At 39.5% G+C, this 19,712-nt stretch overlaps 2 protein-coding genes across 4 annotated transcripts in view; one reads left to right on the top strand and one right to left on the bottom strand.

Annotated features, from left to right (window-relative positions):
* The window catches only part of SIAE (sialic acid acetylesterase), a 51,614-nt gene that overhangs the window by 6,247 nt on the left and 25,655 nt on the right, over nt 1-19,712 (top strand). The window contains exons 1-2 of one of the 2 annotated variants that reach the window (XM_031443449.2): nt 12,284-12,405; nt 16,110-16,268. In XM_031443449.2, coding sequence (XP_031299309.2) covers nt 12,339-12,405; nt 16,110-16,268 — 226 coding nt within the window. In that variant the 5' untranslated portion in view covers nt 12,284-12,338. Of the gene's footprint in view, nt 1-12,283; nt 12,406-16,109; nt 16,269-19,712 lie in introns of those variants that run through there. The other variant, XM_064482175.1, reaches the window with a different exon arrangement.
* On the bottom strand, nt 1,243-12,220 carry SPA17 (sperm autoantigenic protein 17). 2 transcript variants are annotated; one of them, XM_010986508.3, is made up of 5 exons: nt 12,067-12,220; nt 10,835-11,015; nt 5,653-5,723; nt 3,800-3,874; nt 1,243-1,564 (listed from the first exon to the last, which is right to left on the bottom strand). In XM_010986508.3, exons 2-5 carry the CDS (start codon nt 10,986-10,988, stop codon nt 1,424-1,426), a joined length of 441 nt encoding a protein of 146 aa, XP_010984810.1. In that variant the 5' UTR covers nt 10,989-11,015; nt 12,067-12,220; the 3' UTR covers nt 1,243-1,423. The 2 variants fall into 2 exon arrangements, with proteins under 2 accessions (XP_010984810.1, XP_010984811.1); XM_010986509.3 differs by lacking the exon at nt 12,067-12,220 and adding an exon at nt 11,932-12,060.

The following is a 19,712-nucleotide window of genomic DNA, read 5'->3' as shown; positions in this document are numbered from 1 at the left end:
TAAGACCTTGGAAGGGGGATGGCTGCCCAGAGGTGAGTGGAGATTAGAGAATGAATGCCACAACCTTGAACTCATTGACATAAGTCACCTGTATTTGGGTGGAGATCAGTTGGGTGAACTTCTGTTGTAGAGCCTGACAAAGGCTCAGTGATGGGGGGTAGGCAATGAGGCACCTGAAATAAAATTGCTTTGCAGAAAGAGAATGTCTGGGCTTATGACAAGGATCTAAGTGTGTGTACTGGATGTGAATCACATATTGCTGGTTAGAAGTTCCTCAAGTCGGAGACACCCAGGCATGTCATTGAGCTTTGGGGAACAATGGCTGTGTGACTTTGGACTAAGAGAGGTGGAATCATAGAACCAAAGTCTGGGACATTCACAGTGGTGCAGACAGGAATTTATATCAGCCAGGACATGACCTCAGTCTGCTGGTAGAAGGCAACAACATTAATTAAATGATCAAACTCTACTTTCTCTCCATTTTGTTTCTGAAAGGGAACTGCATCTTTTGGTCTAAGACATGAACCCAGCGGTTTCTTGAATATTCAAGGGCGGGGAGGCCTCAAAAAGGAAAGACTGAACTTACTAAAAATAAGGCTCTGGGAGCTTGAATGGTTCACCGTAAAAATAAAAGACATAGGCCTCTGAGTTTGTGAAATGGGTATTATTTACACATTAAAGAAACTTGGGAAGTTTTAGCTGAAGAAGAGAGTATTTATGATGTTATGAGAGCTTTTGTTTTTTTCAAACATGATGTATTAGTCTTGTCTGGAGAGTTGGTTCTGGAGAGCAAGACAATAAAAACACTGTCGGCTGCATGAGTGTAAGAACAGATATTTACTACTAAATCCCAGAACGTGAACTGTGCGCGATACATTCCTTCCATAAAAGGTTGAATGCATGCATGACGAATGAAAACCAATGGGTGAAACCTTCAGGGAGACAGATTTTTGACTCAGCTTATCTTTCTAATAATTTGAGTTATTCAAAATTAAATGGACTATCCTTGAAAGGCAGTGAGATTCTCTACTACTAGGAGTGAAACAGGAGCCAAAGGACTATTTTTCAGGGATGTGTGAGAGAGAATTTATTCATTAGATAATGGTTAGATCAGACAGCCTCTGAAATCTCTGAAAACTCAAGATACTCCTGCTCTATAACCCTAAATCCAAGGATCTCTATACACAGCCTTGGGAGAAATATAAATAAGACTCATGATCTGAGAGAAGATCTTCAAGAGGCATGTGTTCAATGGCATGTTTATTAAACAAATGCTCATGACAGATTTTCACAACAGCAACAAATGTTACTTCACTACATCAAGTCTCACTTACTAAGAAAAAAAGACAATGACAGCAAGGTTGATGGATTTGGATTATTTTTTCGTGTTTTCTGGCAGAGGTGGGGGGTAAAGCCAGTCTCCTCACTTGCTTTCCTGTCTTTTGTTTTCTTGACCATCACCCAATTTCATTTTCTTTACCTCCTGTCTGGCTAAGTGTCCCCGGAAGGCTGCTTGGATTTTGACAGCAGCCTTCTGTTTGTCCTTGTCTTCTTCAGAAGATTTCTTTGTGGAAAGGAAAAAAAAGTAGAAGACTTCTTAAACATCCCATATTTTGATGCCATTAAAATAAGTGCATACATTTAACCATTTTAGGAATGCAACAACTGAAATGCATTGCTTCCTGAGGGAATTTTATATATTGTCATGTTATAGTACATGAACCAAATGGTGAATGCCAAAATAGTAGGCATTTTGTTTTGTCACTCTTTGATATGTCTCTGCAATAAAAGATCATTGCCAAATTCTTCCCCCCAAAATAGCTCCTATTTGACAGTTTCCTATTTAACATTTTTTGGGGGGAAGAAAGTAAGAATCCTTGAAGCATGGTAAAAATGCCAAGAAGAATAGTAAATGTGCTGTTTCAAAAGAATCATGATTACATAAAATGGATTAAAGTGTCCTTAATTTCTCAATGATTAGCTAATCAAAATCATACATTTAAAGTAAAGTGCCCAAAAGAAATCCATTTAGTCCAATGTCAGTTTTCATGGCTGGCAGAAATTTTGTATATAGTTTCTTTTTAAAAAAATTTTAGTATAATTTACAGATAGTGAAACACATAGATCTTAAGTGTATAATTCAATAGATATATAGCTTTAATATTTTTTTAAAAACTAAAATGTCTCTGGTAGTGAAATTTTTCTCCCTCTTCCCAACTCCTGCACCTGAGAGTTAACCATTATTACAGGCTGAGTATATATATATATATATCCTTCTAAAATTTCTCTATATGCAAATGTATTCACATGGGTATATATTTGCCTTTTTATTAAAAAATGAGGTCATGCTAATCACAATGTTCTGCAGCTACTTTTTCTAAGTAACAGTATATTTTGATTGTCTTTTTCTGTGTTATTCAGTATGTAATTCTGCCCATTCTTTTTTTTTTTTTAATGACAGTTCTGTATTCCATTGTACTGATGTACCTTGATTTTTTAATTAATTATCCCACTAATGGACCTTTGGGTTGTTAAAATCCCCCCTCTCCCATTACAAACAGTGAGACAAATCTAGCTCTTAAACTGTAAAATCCACACGGTTTGGTATAACCTCATCTGAGATGATAACCTTCTGTGGGCAGATGGATCCTGCTGAAGCTGGAAATCAACAGGATCTCAGTTCAAAGTCATAAAGCCTGTGTAAGGGCACCTACTAAAGATGTAAGGAAATGACACTCCCTTCTTCCTGACCTCCCATCGCATCTTATGCTACTGTTTGACTGATTGAGTTGTACTGATATAATTCTGAAGTGACTTATAAAGGGTATAGGGCAAAAGTTATGCCCCATTGGGTAGGAAGTAAGGTATTCCTTGAGGGGGATGTCCAGTTTGGGTGTCAATTATTGGGCAACTAATTGGGACATTAATACATGAAAAGAAACTCAGAAGTTGGGCTTCAGCACTGTAGACAGCGAGCGCTTCTTTCTCACTAGGCCTGGTTCTCTTGAGTCTAGACTAGGAAGCACACAGAACAGCGATACCGTGGTAAATGTTGAACAACTGTCTCTCCAGAAAAACAAGTCCTGAGGTGTAGTATTTACTGTGGTCTTAATACTACTGTGGCTCATTTCAGGCTATCAAAGTTGTGTTACTGAACCTGGGGTTGTGTAGATATGTGCACAACTGTCTCTTAAGAGCTGGCTCTAGCACACCACTGAATGCAGGCATCTTTGAGAGTGGACTGAACCCAGCTCATCATTGCTCAGACGTAGGCTGTCAGGCAGAAAGTCATTTTTGTAGAGCGAAATGTATGGAAGGTGAGTAGGACTCATTGTGTAAAGCCATTTTATTTGGTTGTGTGTAATTCCCCATGAGTTTCCCTTTGCTCTCTCTGAACCTTTGCCACTGTGTGGTGTTGACAGCATCAATTAGTGAAAAATTCCCCAAGTTGAAGGTGAATCTAAAGGATCAAGACTGAGGCTGTGAATTCTGTCTGTTCTTCGTCTTGGGGAGATTTTCCCATCCAATGACAATCTAGATTTCATTTTTAAGGAAATGAATTTCATATTTAAGGAAAATAAGATTTTACTTTTAAGGGGAAGAATGAGTTTTTCTTTATAAGAGGCATGGCTAAATACAACCCACCCGAGAGTATATCACTGATATTAGTTATCTAGAAAGCAAAATCATAATTATAGCAATATGGATAATAGACTAGATTGATAACTGGAGTACAATTTTAAATTGAGTGGCATCACTCTTTGTAGGAATCCAATAGTACATGGAAAATATAACTTACTAAGGATGTCTCCTCTTTCATAGATGTCTGAGACTTTTCTTTTCCAGGCGGACACTTCTCAGGTGGTTCTTGCTCCTGGAAAGAAGGGAGAGGGCCAAATAGGCAATGTTTCCAAAATAGTGAAGTCTAGGGTCAAACTGCTTAGAGGTAATTAAATATTACTTTAAGTTATTGATTAGTGGGAATTAAATACATATTTTTTTTTTACCAAGGAAGGTAGATTGGAAAAGATATAAGAGAAAACTCTCAAGAGAATATGCATGAACAAATATTGAAGACCAATGAATTGGTTAAAAAAAAAAACCAATTCATTGGTCTTCAAAAAAACAAAGTTTGATCTTTTGCTTTTGGAATGTGTGTAATATTATTTTGTATTATAAACAAACCATTGTCTTATACTAAAAGTTGATTTGATGCTGTAATAAAGAATAAAAAAGAGGTGCCCAATAGTTTCCTAAATAGGAATGAAGTAAATACTACTGTGTTCCAGAGTGTGAGGTCAAGGTGACTTTTTAATGAAGTCAAAGAAGTGAGTTTTGCTGTGAGGAAGGATTTAACTACAAAAATGGGAAACCAGCTCTGTCTGTTTTGACATGGTTACTGAAATCTTCCTCCAGAGAGAGGCATTGCTAATTCACAACCTGCGCAGAAAGCTTCTTTAATCCATAAAACAGAAATTTAAGGACATACAAGCTAATCAAATAAAGCCTTTAGAATTCGAAAGAGAAGGAAGAACACTGTAAAATTGCTATGTCACACAAGATTTTAAAAATTTCAACATTATTCTTTTGATTTCAATAAAATGTGAACACAGAGAATCTAGTTAAATTGAAATAAACAGAACACTCCCATACATTCCCGTATCTGGCAGGCATAAATGGATGGGACTTCACTTTTGAACTCATGGAATAAGGGCCAGATATTTTCCCAGGAAATCCCTCCAAATCTATTGTGGAACATTATCACAATTTGACCTTTGTTAATTCCTGTTGATTCTAATATCTGCTGGTATATGTGGCCCATGTATTACAGTTGTCTAGAGTAGTGCTTCTCAGGTTTTAATGTACCTACAAATTACTTTGTGGACCTTGTTAAATTTAATGTCTAATTTGTAGACCTGGGGTAGAGCTTGAGACTGAATTTCTACCAACTTCCCAGTTGGTGCCAATGATGCTGGATCCCACATGGACTTTCTCAACCAGCTTTCCTCATTGGTACAGAATATTTTGAGTGACTATTTTCTCAATTTTCCCAGGGATGGTACATAAACAGAATCACTCTAGATACAAAGGAGAGGCATTGATGCCTTACATGCAATGGATGCCTTTGGCGTAGCACTTAACTGTTTTGAGGAGCTTTGATTGAGAAAGGCTGGTTCTGAGAAGGCTAATGGGAAGATGGGCTCAGTCTCTGAACAGACAGGCTTTATAGAGAAAACTCTATACCATTACTATCTTCAATCCTAATTAATCTTTTGTAAGCGCTCAATGATAATAAAATAACTGGAAGAACAGCATTTTATTTCATGAAATATTTATTAATTCAATAAATATTCACTGTGTATCTGCTATGGATAAGCACTGTGATACTCAACAAAATTTGAACAAATGAAAGTAATTATTCTATTACTTTCATGTACAGATCATCTTTAAGTACTGTACAGGATTTAAATTTAAGTATAGATACTTTAGAAATGAATTTCTTGCTGGAAAGAACTGCTCAATTGAAATATATGTAACAAGATATTTGTGATGCCTCTCACAATATTCATGATTTTGGGGAGATCCCAGTAATCTCTGTATTGGAGACAGGGAGAAGAGTTAACCAAAGCCCATAGCTTCTCGGGACCATACCTTGAATGCATGATTGTTATAGAAGCGGTCGTCTACCTTAGTCCCCCACTCTGCTGGATCAAAGTTGGTTTCTAAATAACAAAAATATAATAATTTCAGATTTATTTTGAGTTCATTAAAGTAAATGTAGACTGTTAACATAAAACAAGTTTTCTTTTTTCAAAGCATAGGTTCTTTGCTGCCTGGCAAAAATTTTACTGATGTTGTACATAGCCTAGTACTATAGATAAAACCAGTGATTACTAAATGTTTGATGATGAATTAAACATTAGATGAACCCTTGAAGATATTTAGAAAGGCCGTTAAGAACCATAATGGATGCCTTCATAGAATTTATAGTAAAATGGGAGAGAGAATAAATGTCAATACCTAAATATAAATATAGAAAATTATAAACATGTATTAGTAAACATAGGAAAATGTGTAAAAATAAATGCTAAATAGTAAGGAAGTTTGGAAAAGCGAAGGATGGAAGAGAGTTTTTTTAATTAGGCATATTAAGTAGTCAGTTGACATAGAAGTATTTATATTTAAGCAGAATTTTTCTTTATATTTAAACAAAATTTTCTTTAGCTTTTCATTATGAAGAATTTCAAGCTTAGAAAGTAGAGGGAATATAACAAATTCCCATGTGCACATTACTCAGATTCAATGATTATAAACTCATGATTGATTTTACTTTATTTGTAACTTTCCTCACTTTCCTGCCCTTTCTTCTTATTATTTTCAAGCCAATCTCAGGCATCTTACTATTTCATTTACAAATACTTGCTAAATATCCTAAGATATAAATTCACAATACCATTATCACACCTAAAAATACTAGCAATAATTCCTTAATGTCATCAACTATCCAAGTTTCCCCTACTGTCTAATAGATTTTTATTTATTTAGTTTTACTATTAGTTTGTTCAAATCAGGACCCAAACAATGGGCACACACAGCCTTTTGTTATGTCTTTTAAATCTCTTTTAATTGAAACTTCCCTGTTTCCACCCCACATTTTTTCCTTGCAATTTATTTGTTGAGGAAATTAAGTCATTTTTCCTTTGGAGTTTTCCACAGTTTAGATATCTCTGATTCCATTCCCCTGGTGATTTTTTTTTTAACAAGTTCCTCTGCCTTTGAATTTCCTGTATGCTAGTTAGATCTATAGGTTCAATCTAATTCAGGCTGGATTTTTTTCAAGAATACTTTATAGACAGTGCAGTATAATTCTGTCAGGAAATATATGTCTGGTTGTTCCTCTTTTTACAGTTTTTGTGGGCCCACTATGTCTGCTTTGATAATTTCTTTAGGGGTTCTAAAATGGCAATGTCCTAGTTTGATCGTTACTTCTTTATTTCTGGAGTACTCAACAACAACAAAAAACCTTTCCCTATTTAGTTACTCTGAAATATAGGTCTTATAGAAGAGGCAGGTTAAAGGTTTGATTGATAACCCTTTATTTACCAGTTTTCAGAATAATCAGTTGGTTCCTTAGCATCCTCTCAAGTTTTTTTTTAATTAAGTCATTATGAACTAGTGAATATTTAACAAATAGGATGAATTTCAATCCATTGCATTTATTATTCCTATTGATGCTCTCATTGTCCAAAATTGACCAGTAGGAGCTTACTCAGGTGCTGAGATATTCCTGAGTTTGGAATAACTTTGGAAACAACTCTAATAATCTTTGATAACTTTCTTGTTTACTGGCATGGCAAGATGTTCAGGCTCATCTTGCATATCTCCTACCCAGTTCATGGGATTGGTTAGTTCTCCAAGAAGTCCTGGTTCTTGGGAAATGGTAGTTAGAAGCCACAGTCTAGGGACTAGGTGCTCATTGGTACTGGGTTGGTCATTGTTTGATTTTTAAAAATGTAGAGCTAGAAAATAATACTTTCATTTTTTAAAGAGAAAATATATTGTAAAGTCACCCTGATATTTTTCAACTCAAATTCAGGATTACAGAATTTAACTTCTTTCATTTTTATATTTGTGTGTCATTTTTCTTACACTGAAGATCCTATTCCCAATGATGGTAGGATAGTTACTTACTTGTTATGTCCTACAGTATATAAAAATATAATTTCAGAATAACAGAACTACAGTATTATCAACAATGATAATTGAAAACAATTTAAGATTTTCTTAAAACTTCATTTTGTTTTTAGGCTATATCCACCAGGAATGCACAAATTACTGTGTTATATAGTCACCTGAAATAATTTTTTTGTGTGGTTATGTTACCTGTTCAATACTAGTTAGGCTTATTTGATTCTTTTTGCTTCTAAATCTTAGAAATTGTCTAACAAGTAAAATTTTTAATTCTATTTTATAAACTATGTTAAATATATATGATTTTGATTTGAGATGTATTCAGAGAAGTCTAGCTTTTATTCTATTCCCTCCATTCTGTTCCTTCTTCCCTTAGAGGTAAATGTTAATTTTTAAAAGCTTTATTCTTTCTTTTAAAAAATATAAATGAACAGTTATACATTCCCATCAACACCCCTTTATTAGATAATTAGTAGCATATTCACTTTTTTCCACCTTACTTTTTCACTTAATATATCCTAAAGATCACTCCATAGCATCATATAAAAATCTTCCTCCTTCCATTTTTGTTTGTTTTTTATAGCCGTACATTATTCAGTAGTGTGGATGTACTCAAGTTTATTCAAGAAATCCTCTATGATGAATATTCGGGGTGCTTCTTCAAGTAATAATACAATGAAAAGTGAAGAAATGGGATTTCAGTGTCAAAGGTGGTTTATGTGTATAATTTTGGCAGATATTGCCAGGGTCCCCTCCTTCGGGTTATGTATCATTTTGTATCTCCTCCAGCAGTGTTTGTTTATTTCCCCTCTAGCCTTGCCTAGAATAAGCTGGCAAACTTTTGGCATTTTGTGAATTGATGGGGGGAGTTGTAGTGGTTGGTGGTGGTACTTCAGTGTAGTTTTGATACGGGCTTCTGCTATTCTGTTATCATGGGTTAGTTTCAGTATGTTTTCATATGTTAAGGTCCATTTGCATTTGTTTTCGTGCAAATTGTTTGCTCATACCACTTGTCCATTTTTTATATAGGGTTTTTTTTTCTTCACCATTTCTACAAAAGCTTTTTATTTATTAGGTTTATTTACCCATTGTGATATAAAATGCATTTTTTTTTTCTGTTTGTCATTGGTAGTTTTATATTCCTTATGGTGATTTTTGCCATGTAGAAGTTTACTTTTATGTTTTAATTTTATCAATTTTCTTCCCTAATTGCTTTTGGATTTTTAAAGTAATTACAGCAACTTAGCTAGCAAAATTTTTTTCTCTTCTTCATTATAGAGGAATTCATCTATGTTTTCTTCTAGTATTTGTATGGTTTCATTTTTTAAAATATTTAAATCTCCAATCAATTTGGAACTTTATCCTAGTATATGATGTAAGAAATAGATCCAATTTAATCTTTTTACATTTTATCTCAAGTTCATTTAATAAAAAGCCTACCTTTTCCCTAGTGATTTGAGATACCACTTACATACTAAACCCTTTCCTGTCACAAACATCAGAAGTTAAGATTAGCAATTACCTATGAGGAACACTGGCAAGGGAATTCTTGCACTGTGTGAGAGACTTGGTCCAGAGGACTTTTTTCTTTCTTTTTAGAGAGACTAAATTCTGATCCTTGTATCAGTTGGACAATTCACCTTGGTTTATGTGAAGGGAAATTGGTGTGGTGCTTAAATTTTTTCAAATAATTCTACCCATTTTTTATTAGTTAGAGAGCTTGTATTCTGAGACCATTAGTCTGAATCACCAATTGCTTTATCACGATCTGGCAACAAATGACTCAAATGTTTTTGTAATGGGATGTTTCTGAGGTCTAAAATTAAATAAACAACTGAAGACTTTTTACTCATGAATTTGTAAAATTAATGTTATAATAACAAAATTAAATGAATGTTCATTACAAGTCACCTCTTACCCTAAAGGATTTCTCTTAATAGCTTTTTAGTGGCATTTAAGGTTCAAATTGTGCAATAAGTATTCACACTGACTGGAAATGGAAAAGACCAGCAACATTCAGGAAATCGGCAGAGATTTTGAGCTCTGTGAAGGTAGAGTAAAGAAGACAAGGGGGTGGAGTTGTGCATGTGTTTGGGAGTTGTTTCAGTTCAAGCCGTGTGATAGGTTTCCTCCTTCTGTAAAATGATTTAAAATGGAATGTTTATTTGCTGCTGACTATTTCTGGTCACCTTTAGTACTCTGTTGGAATACTGTAATCAAAAGTAGTGATGATAACAGCTTATACAAAATGGTGGTTCTTGGAGGATGAGTATAGCTCAGTGGTAGAGCACAGGCTTAGCATGCACAAGGTGCTAGGTTCAATCCCCAGGACCTCCACTAAAAAAAAAAATCTAAAAAAACCCCCAAAACTAAAATGGTTGTTCTAGTCAAGGTTTTTAATAGAAACTTATAGTTGTAATAATTCCCATTTTGACCAATGGGTCATGTCTTAATAGTCGTGCACTTTCAAGGCTGGGAATTTTGAAATTTTATTTATGGAAGTGAAGAAACTCTGCTTTGTTAGTCAACCAAAGAGTCACTGATAGCATGAATCTCATTCTCTGGACAGTTTGGGACCATGGAAATACAGAAAAAGAACATAAATTACCTTCCAAGCTGGAAGTTCACTTTTCAAAGCAGTTTTTCTCTGTGCCTTTATCAACGAACAGTTTCATACACCCCAACGAATACCAACTTATTTAATCTAAGGAGTATAGAACTGTATTTTCACAACACTTGTACTTTCCAATAAGAAGAGTCAAAATGTACAGAAAACCACAAACTCCACTCCCAGGAAGAACAGACAGTCAACTGCCTGGGATGCACAGGGCAGCATGCTGGAAAATGGAGAGCTAGACTGGATGCTCTCCTGAGCTCCCCTTCCACCCCATGGGTCTGTGAGAAAAACAGTGAAGAGGGTCTGGGTGATAAACTGGTAATCTTCAGTAATGTGAAATAATGCGGTTATTTAAGAGAGCCTGTCAAAAAGGCACATGCTGTTTCAAATAGCAGGAACTGCTAATTGAAGCTACCTGCCTCATAAAGGCTTTCTCTGGAATAGGGATGATCTTAAGCAAGTTTCAACATAATCAAATGCTCCATCTCTTATTTTTTTTTAAATGCCTGTTTTAAAAAAGCTTACTCTCTCTTTTCTCTAGAAGATTCTCAAAATATGCTGCTGCAAAAGCCGGTATATTGTCCGGTTGCTCCCTCAGAATCTCGCGTGTCAGCCCTTCAAGAAGATTCCCAAATCCTTGTGGAATTCGGTAGTGGGTGTTGGAGAATGGAATCGACATCTCCTTGGAAGGAACTGCCTATTGTACCTAGAGATTTGTTAGAGAGTATTGTCTTTAAATTAGTATGATTTTACTTATATAATCAGAACTAAGACAACAAATAATTTCTGAGACCCCAAACTTCTGGACTTCAATCCTTTCCCCCACAACACAACCCAAGTCCATCCATCTCTTCCAGAAAGTTTTGTAATTTTCCATTAATTAGAATATTAAAAACATTTAATACGTGAATCACAGATTTTTCACTATAATACCAAATACTTTTTCCTCTCTGTCCCACCATCTTTCTTTCAAACGGTAATTTTTGCTATCCCAGATGAATTTATAGTAAATTTTAAAAATCCACCTTAAATTGCCTAAAAGACCCTGTTTAGCGTCTGGAATTAAAAAAAAAAATTAAGAACTAGTCCTTGTTATAGAAATAACTAATTTGTTGAATGAGTAAGTTTCACACTTATTCGTTCCCTTAGCTTCTACTTCTGAAGCAGGATCTCCAGTGCCTCGTCGAAGCATCTATAGACTCTGGAAAGGGCAACGGGGGCGGAGAAGCTGGGGGCAAGATCATCATTTTGCAATGCCAGCCTTCGGAGTTCTGGTATTCTTATATTTTCTGGTTTTGTTTTGACCAGGCCTTCTCTTCCTGTTGTGTAATACAGGGGCTACATAAGGATAGCTGCTGAGCAGGGGGCTGGGGATCTGGCCTGTTGTGAGCGTGTCTATACCGAGTAAGGCTGGAGGCCGTGCTGGGGGCCTAGACAGTTTAATGAGGCCTAGTCTTGGGAGTTTCTTTTTCTCTTTTTGAGGGAAAAGGAGATGAAGTATTGAATCATTCTAGGGTTGTGAAAAGGAGGAGACCCCGAACCAATCTGGGGAGTGGAGTGGGGGCGGGGGGGAGGGCACAGGTCTGGTCGGGGCGCGACGTCGAGGGTCTGGGATTTCATACTCGCAGAATGGGTTGCTTGGCTCCCAGTCTGTGCTAGGCTTCCCGTAATGCGGCGGGGATCCTGAGAGGATGCGACAGGCGAAGGGAAAAGGCGAGGTCTCGCTTTCTGAGCGGAAATGGGGTGAACGGCCTCACCTCTTGGTTCTTTCAGAGCTGGAGCCGATGGTTCCGGTTGTTTTTTCTCGTTGCCGGGCAACCTTTTCCCCCCCACCCCCACCCCTATTCGACTACGGCGGCCGCGGAGAGGCATGGGCCCTCCCGGCGGCCGCGGACAGCTTCGCGGACTGAATGGCCTGGGAAGGGCGGGGTCAGGCCTTTTCCGCTCCGCTCAGGCCCCGCCCCAGGCCCCGCCCCCGCTTCGCGTCAACGCCCCGAGGCCTGCGCAGGGGCCAAGGTGCCTCGCAAACATGGTCGTCCCCGGATTTGTGTTTGGGCTGGTGCTGCAGTTGCTCCTGCTGGCCAACACCAGTGCAGGTGAGGCGGCTGAGCTTGGACCGACCCCTGCCCGCCCGTCAGCTGCGCAGGCTCTGAGATCCCGCGTCCAACGCAGGACTGCCCCCCCACCCCGCCCCCTCCCAAGGTCCGGGAAAGAATCCGGGGCAGGAGCCGCGTTGTACCCCCCGGGCCCAGGCTGCCCCGGCCCCTCCGCTTCCTCCACTCCCTTCCACCGCCGTTATGATGTAGCGTTGAGGGCAGCGGGAGAGTGGGTTTGTCTGGGACGCGGAGGGCCAAGTGTGCCCAGACCGGGGCCCTCAGTGTCTTGGAATAACTGCAGGGGACTCGAAGGGGAGGGGGCGAAGCTAATTAGGTAGTATTTGGAAACAGGTGACTGAGTCATCGAAAACATTTCAGTGCTGCCCCCTCAGTGGTACCCTTGGGGAGGGTTTGCTTCAGGCTGGGTTCCTTGGGGGAATTACATTTTACTAGTTTAAGTTAAGTGGTGATTAGGGGTAAGAAATACAGCCCCCTCACCAGTTCAGAATATTTAATTAAGACTCAGCTTTAATTCCTGGCGCGGCTTGCAGATATCGGTGGTGGGATAATATGCGTGGCCTTGGGGAGGAGGATGACTCACTTTGACTATTGTCCAGGTCATATCGTGTCATTTGGATACCCCAGGCTGGACATTGGGTCACGATCAGAGAGGAACCAAAAGAGGGAAACTGTCTACTAATGTAAAGTAAAGGGATAAGGCAGGACCTTTTTTTTTTTTTTTTAACCCTTCAGACAACTCAAATAGTGGACCCCAAAGACCCTTGTTAAGAAATAAAAATCGATGTGGGAGAACAGAATGCAGAAAATGACTGCTGCTCTACCTAAGAACCCACCAAGTACCCAGGTGCAGACAAACTGCAGCCCATAAGTGGTTTTTCAAGGTTTAACGAAAAGTGTAAACCAGCAGCACTCTACATATCATTTACTGACTCTCATCCCCACTCAGTGACCCTTGAGTCCAGTATATAGGTGGGGAGAAGGTAAAGCGGAGAGTAGGGCCATTATTATATTTGTTTTTCTGTTAAAGGCTGTTAACCTTAATAACATTATTTTATCTCTGCTTTTGGGTCATATTGTTACATCACCTTCGTTAACAGTGGCTTTATTTTTTATTCATTAATGCTCTGAAGTTTCTTTCCTTATTATTTAGTTGCATATCCGACTTCTTTCCTTCAAATCATTCCCCTGTGCCTGTGTTTATCATGTAATATTTGAAATATACAGAAATATATGTACCAGTGAAACAAAATGAACACCCATGGGCGCTCCACCCAACTTAAAAACTAGAACGTTGCCAGTTTTATTGAGACTCCGGTCATTCCTCCCTAGTGCCTCTGCCAGTTCCTCACAGAGGGAACCACTGTCCTAATTTTATCAGTCTACTTTTAATGACTACTTTTAACAGAACACTAATTCCTGTTTTTCTACTCCAACACCCAAATTAAGAAAAAATTAAAGACCTTAAAAAAATTCCCAAATGTTGTGTCTAGTATTTGACAAAGGCAGTTACCAGCCCCACCTCCTTTCTTGTTCTATTTTGTCCATTGCTTAATTCCTTGGTAATGTTCCACTGTCTACTCTTATCAGCTTGGAATGTGAGTTTTATATAAAAGACAGGGAGTATGGCTTTTCTTTGACTTACCACCAGTATCTAACTGTGGCAGAGTGGAAACTGCAGTAACTTTGGAATCAGGTGGTTCGGTTTCTTGTCCTGTCCTAAAGTACCTGTGTGATTTGAGGCCAAAGAAGTTTAACATCTGTGGTGTGTTTGGCTCTGTGCCTGCCACAGGTAAGCTCCCCAGTAGAATGTAAGCTCCCTGCTGGCAAGGATTTTTGTCTGCTTTTTTTTTCTCTTTCTTTCACCATTATATCCTCAATGCTTAAAATAGTGCCGGGCATATAATAGGCATCAATAAATATTTACTGAATCAATTATTTATCTGCAGGCTATTTTAAAAAATAACCTAATCTACTTGGATCTCAGCCTGTTGATCAGTAAATAACATGATTATACTCCAGGGTGTGAAAGATCCTTTCCACCTCTGAATTCTTTAACTCAGAATAGAGCCAGGCACAGAGAGGTTCAGTGACTGTGTGTTGGCGGAAACTGACTCGGGAAGTGAGTTCCCCAGCATGTGAGCCAGTGGCCACGCACATCCAGGGCCCCTCGTTTGCATCCGCTCATGAGCTTGCGGCAGCCAGTTTTCTTCACTCCAGTCCTCTCTCTGCTTAGCCCTGAGGCCTCTGATTTTCAGGTTCTGTTCCATTTGAAGCCCTTATCGGAGACTAGGCCCTCCCACACACATGCCTCTCCCCTTCCCTCCAGCAGGCTGCCAACGAGGTGCTTATGCAATTCTGGGGTGTCCTAGTCTCTCCTCAGAGCACTTTGCTCCTGGTAGCTGTGCATCTCCAGCCCGGTGGGTCTTCTGGATGATCTTTGATTGTCATGTAGGTTTTAGGATGGAACAAACTCAGAAGAGAGAGCTGAGGATGTCTAGGGACAAGGCTGTATTCGAAGCTCAGGACAAGGCCACCAGGTCTGTGTAGGAGACCCCATTAGCTGTGCTGCCCTGTTGGGTGTGTAGCTTAAGGGGCTGTCATCGTTTGTAGCTTCCAGGGAGGAAAGTGTCAGCCTTGTTAGTTCTGATTCTCTTTCCTGCCGATCATTTTTGTTTAAAACTCTTTTAAAAAAATCTTAATTTTGTTAATTATTTTCTTCTAGGGAGTTCTGTCTGTTATATTCAGACAAATTGGGATATAACTTAGTAAGTTTTTTTTCCCCTTGTTAAGTTTTGATGAGGAACTCACTGAGATAATTTGGATAGATGCTTGATATTAATAAAATACTTCGATATAGGCTGGATGTTAAAAATAGGAATGATCTCGTTAAAGTGGATTCTTATTCAGTCTTGTTAGTAACTGTCTAGAATCCATGGTTTCAAGTGCTCTTTCTCTTGCTCTTTTTTTATAATTTAGCTCGTGAAATGGGTAAATTGCAACAAAAGACCTTTTGTTCAAACATTTTGACCTTCTCTCTCTCACTGACCTTATTTTTTGCATCCTAATTTATCTGAATTTACCTTAGAAGGAAGCGGACTTGTTGCAGATACTCATAAATGCTTATTTAGAATTTTCAGTGGGTTGTCAAAGAACCACAATAAGAAGAATTATTTGAGGGAAACTGACACTGGGAGGATGGAAAGGAGATCAGAGAAGGCTGTGTTGGAGAGAGGCAGGCTGCTTTACTCCCAGCTGCAAGGAGTGGGAGTGGTCGTGGAAAGCCAGGGAAGGAAGTGGCTCATTTTCCTCATACGTACCATCCGTGGGGTGCATAAAAAGAGCATTTTGGTGATCTGGGGGCAGAAAGTCGAGCGTTAGGGCCAAGCCTGAGAGCAAAGGAAGGAGAAGAGCTCAGAAAGGGGGAGGCTTGTGGACGCGGGTTGCCCTCAGCTATCTGAGTTTTCCCTGTTGGTCGTGTACTATGATGCATGTTGCTGGGAACTGTTCCTGTTGTGTTGCTCCCCTGATTCGGAGGAATAAAGCATAGTTTTAGAAAATTACAAGGACTGGTTATGTTCAAATTCTCTTGTATAAAGACTGTGTGTTCCTTGCTGTTTAACCAGATTCAGTCAGTGATGAATCTCCCCAGTCATGCTCTTCTAAATGTTTGCCAAATTTTTTAGGTAGTTTTCGCTTTGCTTCCTACATCAATGATTACATGGTGCTGCAGAAGGAGCCTTCAGGAGCAGTGATCTGGGGCTATGGAGTATCCGGAGCAACAGTGACAGTGACTCTGTGCCAAGGTCAGACAGCCATCATGAAGAAAGTGACCAGTGTGCAAGGTAAGGCAGGCCATCCTCTGTTCAGCTTTTGTCTTCTTCTGCCACCTGCTGGCTTATCTGAAAATGAAGGCTTATGCTACAGCTCAGGTTATCCATCCATCCATCCATCCATCCATCCATAAAAGTTATTTGGGTATTTACCATGTACACTGAGGGTACAAAGAAAAATAAGACAAAGTCAAAGTCCCTTTCCTCAAGGAGCTCGTGGAATAATGAGAACAGACACCAAGTCGTATAGTGCAGTGTAATAAGTGCTGTGATGAAGGCAGATACGGGGTGTCATGGGATACAGAAAAGAAACATCTGACTCATATTGGATGTCAAGGGAAGGTTTCCAGTGAAGGTGACATTAGAATTGAATCATATATAGGGAGAGGTAGTATGGAGGAGGCGTTAAGAACCTACACTCTGGAATTCACTGTCCCCATTCTGATCCTGATTCTGTCACTTAATGGCCATATACTCTTGTTAATAAATATGCATGTTATTTAACATCTCTGTTTCCCAATTTCTTTATTTATGTAATGGTGATGATAATAATAATCATGATATGTAGAATTGTGAGAATTAAATGAATTAACACATGTGAAATACTTAGAACAGTGCCTGGCACACAGAAAGTACTGAGTAAGTGTTAGCTGTCGTTATGGTTATTATTACTGTTATAGCATTTAGTCATTCACTCAGATATTTATTGAGTGCATACTGTGTGCCAGAGCCCGTGCTGTGTATGGTTATACAGTGATGAACAAAGCAGATGTGATCACTCCCCTCATGAAGCTTATAGGTGACGGGAGGAGACAGAGAAATAATCAGTAATGACAGTTAAATACGCAAGTGCCACAGTGGGGCAGTACAGAGTGCAATGGGCGTGTGTAGGAGGGATAATTAACTTTGTCTAAGGCTTATCTTGAAAGATGAGCAGAGCTGACCAGGTAGAGGGTCGGCATGGAGGCAGGAGTGAGCTTGGGTCAGGTTCGTGTGTCTGGACCACTGAGGTACATGGCTGCAGGTGGATGACAGGAGACACTGATGGAGATGTAGGGAGGCTTGCCTGTCGTTGCTAAGGACTGTATACTCTCTTTTGGATCGATGGATTTTAAGCTGCAAAATAGCACAATGAGATTTGTATGTTGGAAAGATTACTCTGGCAGCACTGCAGAAGTTGGATTGGAGATGGATGAGACTGGAGGTGGTGGGGACCTATTAGGAGGCTGTCATGATGTTCAGGCAGTAGACAGTGAAGGCTTGACCTCAGACAGTGACTGTGAGGATGCAGAAGCAGAGAGGTCCTGCAGAGGAGTCTCCGTCTAGAACAGATGAAGACACACAAGACAGTATGTGGGGGAGCTAGGAGTTACTGGGTGCAGGAGAGCATGCTCAGGGCTGGGTCAGGTGGAGAACTGATTACATCTTAGTTAGAGGTAATTATATAGCTGTGGGGTGTGGAGGTGACAGACAGGTAGGAGGGTGGAGTTAAAGTGGCGGTTGATGGTTTAAGAAGGGACTTGAATACATGTGACAATGAAGCTTGTGGATATTTTACTGGCCCCTGAAAACAAGGATTTCCTGATTAGTTTTTGTCAATATACAGGACTGATATCCAGTCCAGAGTGACCCAGACCCTGGTACAGACTCTTAATAATTCATGTCCATTCAACAAACATTGAAAATACTAAATACCAGGCATAGATGCAAGGTAAGTGCTTCTAGTTTGGGGGTTTTAAGACTTGTTAAGGTAAGACTGTTATTGGGTGAAACTCAGAGACCTGGAAGCAAAGCTTAAGCTGATTGAGAAGTTGTTCTCTGTTAGATTTAAATGCTGTTGGTGACTTGTAGGATATACTGAAAGTGAAGAATTCAGGGGACTGACAGCGCTTTCTTTTTGTGTCGTGTCCAGATGAGCAGTACGGAGTGCAAAGGGTGGTATTCTCGGTAAATTGACATTGATTTAGAAATCTAAAGAATTGATGTAGTTTAAAAATAAGAAATAGGGTTTCCTTGGTGCTGATAATTAACATTACCCATAAATATTCAGCAGACAGACTGCACAGTACTGTAGAGATAGAGAAAGCACATAACATATAGCATGTCAGTTTTTAAAGGTATTCTTATGCATCATTTTTAGTTTCTTCCCCTTCATGGCTGTTGCAGGACCAATATTTGGAGTGGCCAGAGACGAGGCAGGAGGGTAGGTGGTGACGAGAAGGAATAAGATAATAATTAGGCGGATGAGCCGCTCTTTTCCGTTACGGTGATAGTGAACTTGCTCACTTATCTTGAGTTCAGTTCTGTAAACATCGCTTGAAGGCTTACTATGTGTAGAACCGTGAGCTAGAAACCCCAGGAAATACACAGAAGAATGCCAATGGCGCCCATCCGCCAGGAACTCACCCTCTCGGGCTGTCCTTTCAACATTTAACAATTAAGGTTCAGATGATGCCTCAGTTGCTTCACTGCAAAGTGACGGGTCATTTGGAGTTAAAATTTCCAGCAGCAACCGAAGGGAACCAAGTGATCCATGGACGGTTGATGGTAATTTTGCAGGAACGGAGATTGTTGCTATTGGAGGAGTGGGAGAGAGGTCTCTACATTGGCTTGGTAGAGAAGGAAAGTTTTTTAGTTTCTACAGATCCACAGACCTACTTCAGTGGACTTCTTTCTCTGTCTCGCCCATGAAGCAAAATGGATAAAGTGTTATTTGGAATAAAGGAGATAGACATGTAGGAAATTTCACAGGGCAGAGAGGAAAATGTTTCTCAAAGGAGATGCTACGAGGTATATTGAAGGGTTAGTTTCTACTTAAATTTTGATGACGACTCTGGGATTTTCAGCCAGCCTACCTCAATCTGCCACCCTGTCTATCTCTGTTAATATTTAACTTATTACCTATTATCCCCTAGGTGCCCACAGCAAAGTGGAATTTAACGGCAGAAAGGCTTTTGTCCTGCAGACTGACACTTTGAAGCACTGGGAAAATTAAAAGCTGAGGGATGACTGGGAATATGGTCAGGTTCTGGGCCTGTTCAAACCGTGCTGTCAAATGAAGCATGAGGAATCTTTCAGACACAAGGAGCGAAACTGGGGCAAATAGGCTGTATCCTCTCACTTTGACACACGCGGGGGATGCTTATGTAGATGATGAAATGAAGGTGTATCTGCCTGAATTTGTCGTCACGACTGAGGTTAAGGAGACAAATACAAAAAGCCCAAACCTCTTAAAACAATAAAAAGCCCCTGGTTGCAGTGTTTGCATGCGTGCTTGTTTCTGCGCCACATAATAAGTTACCACAGACCCGGGTGCTGAAAGCAGCACCCTTTTACTGAGTCACGGTTTCTGTAGCTCTGAAGCCTGGCCTTCACTTACCTGGGTCCTCTACTCAGAGTTTCAGAAGGCTGGCATCAAGGTGCTGGCTGGGCTCCGCTCTCATCCGGAGGCTCGAC

This window comes from Camelus dromedarius, chromosome 34, assembly GCF_036321535.1.
Source record: "Camelus dromedarius isolate mCamDro1 chromosome 34, mCamDro1.pat, whole genome shotgun sequence".
NCBI classification, from domain to species: Eukaryota; Metazoa; Chordata; class Mammalia; order Artiodactyla; family Camelidae; genus Camelus; species Camelus dromedarius.
This window is presented reverse-complemented; position numbering and strand designations above follow the sequence as displayed.

Bases quoted from the DNA above. Each gene is read 5' to 3' on its own strand.
- SPA17 (XM_010986508.3), bottom strand. From the start codon at position 10,988: ATGTCGATTCCATTCTCCAACACCCACTACCGAATTCCACAAGGATTT. The intron at 5,724-10,834 runs GTAAGCTTTTTT...TTTGTTATTTAG, and splicing joins TCTTCTAGAGAAAAGAGAGA to AAACCAACTTTGATCCAGCA. The intron at 3,875-5,652 runs GTATGGTCCCGA...CCTTCTTTCCAG, and splicing joins ATAACAATCATGCATTCAAG to GAGCAAGAACCACCTGAGAA.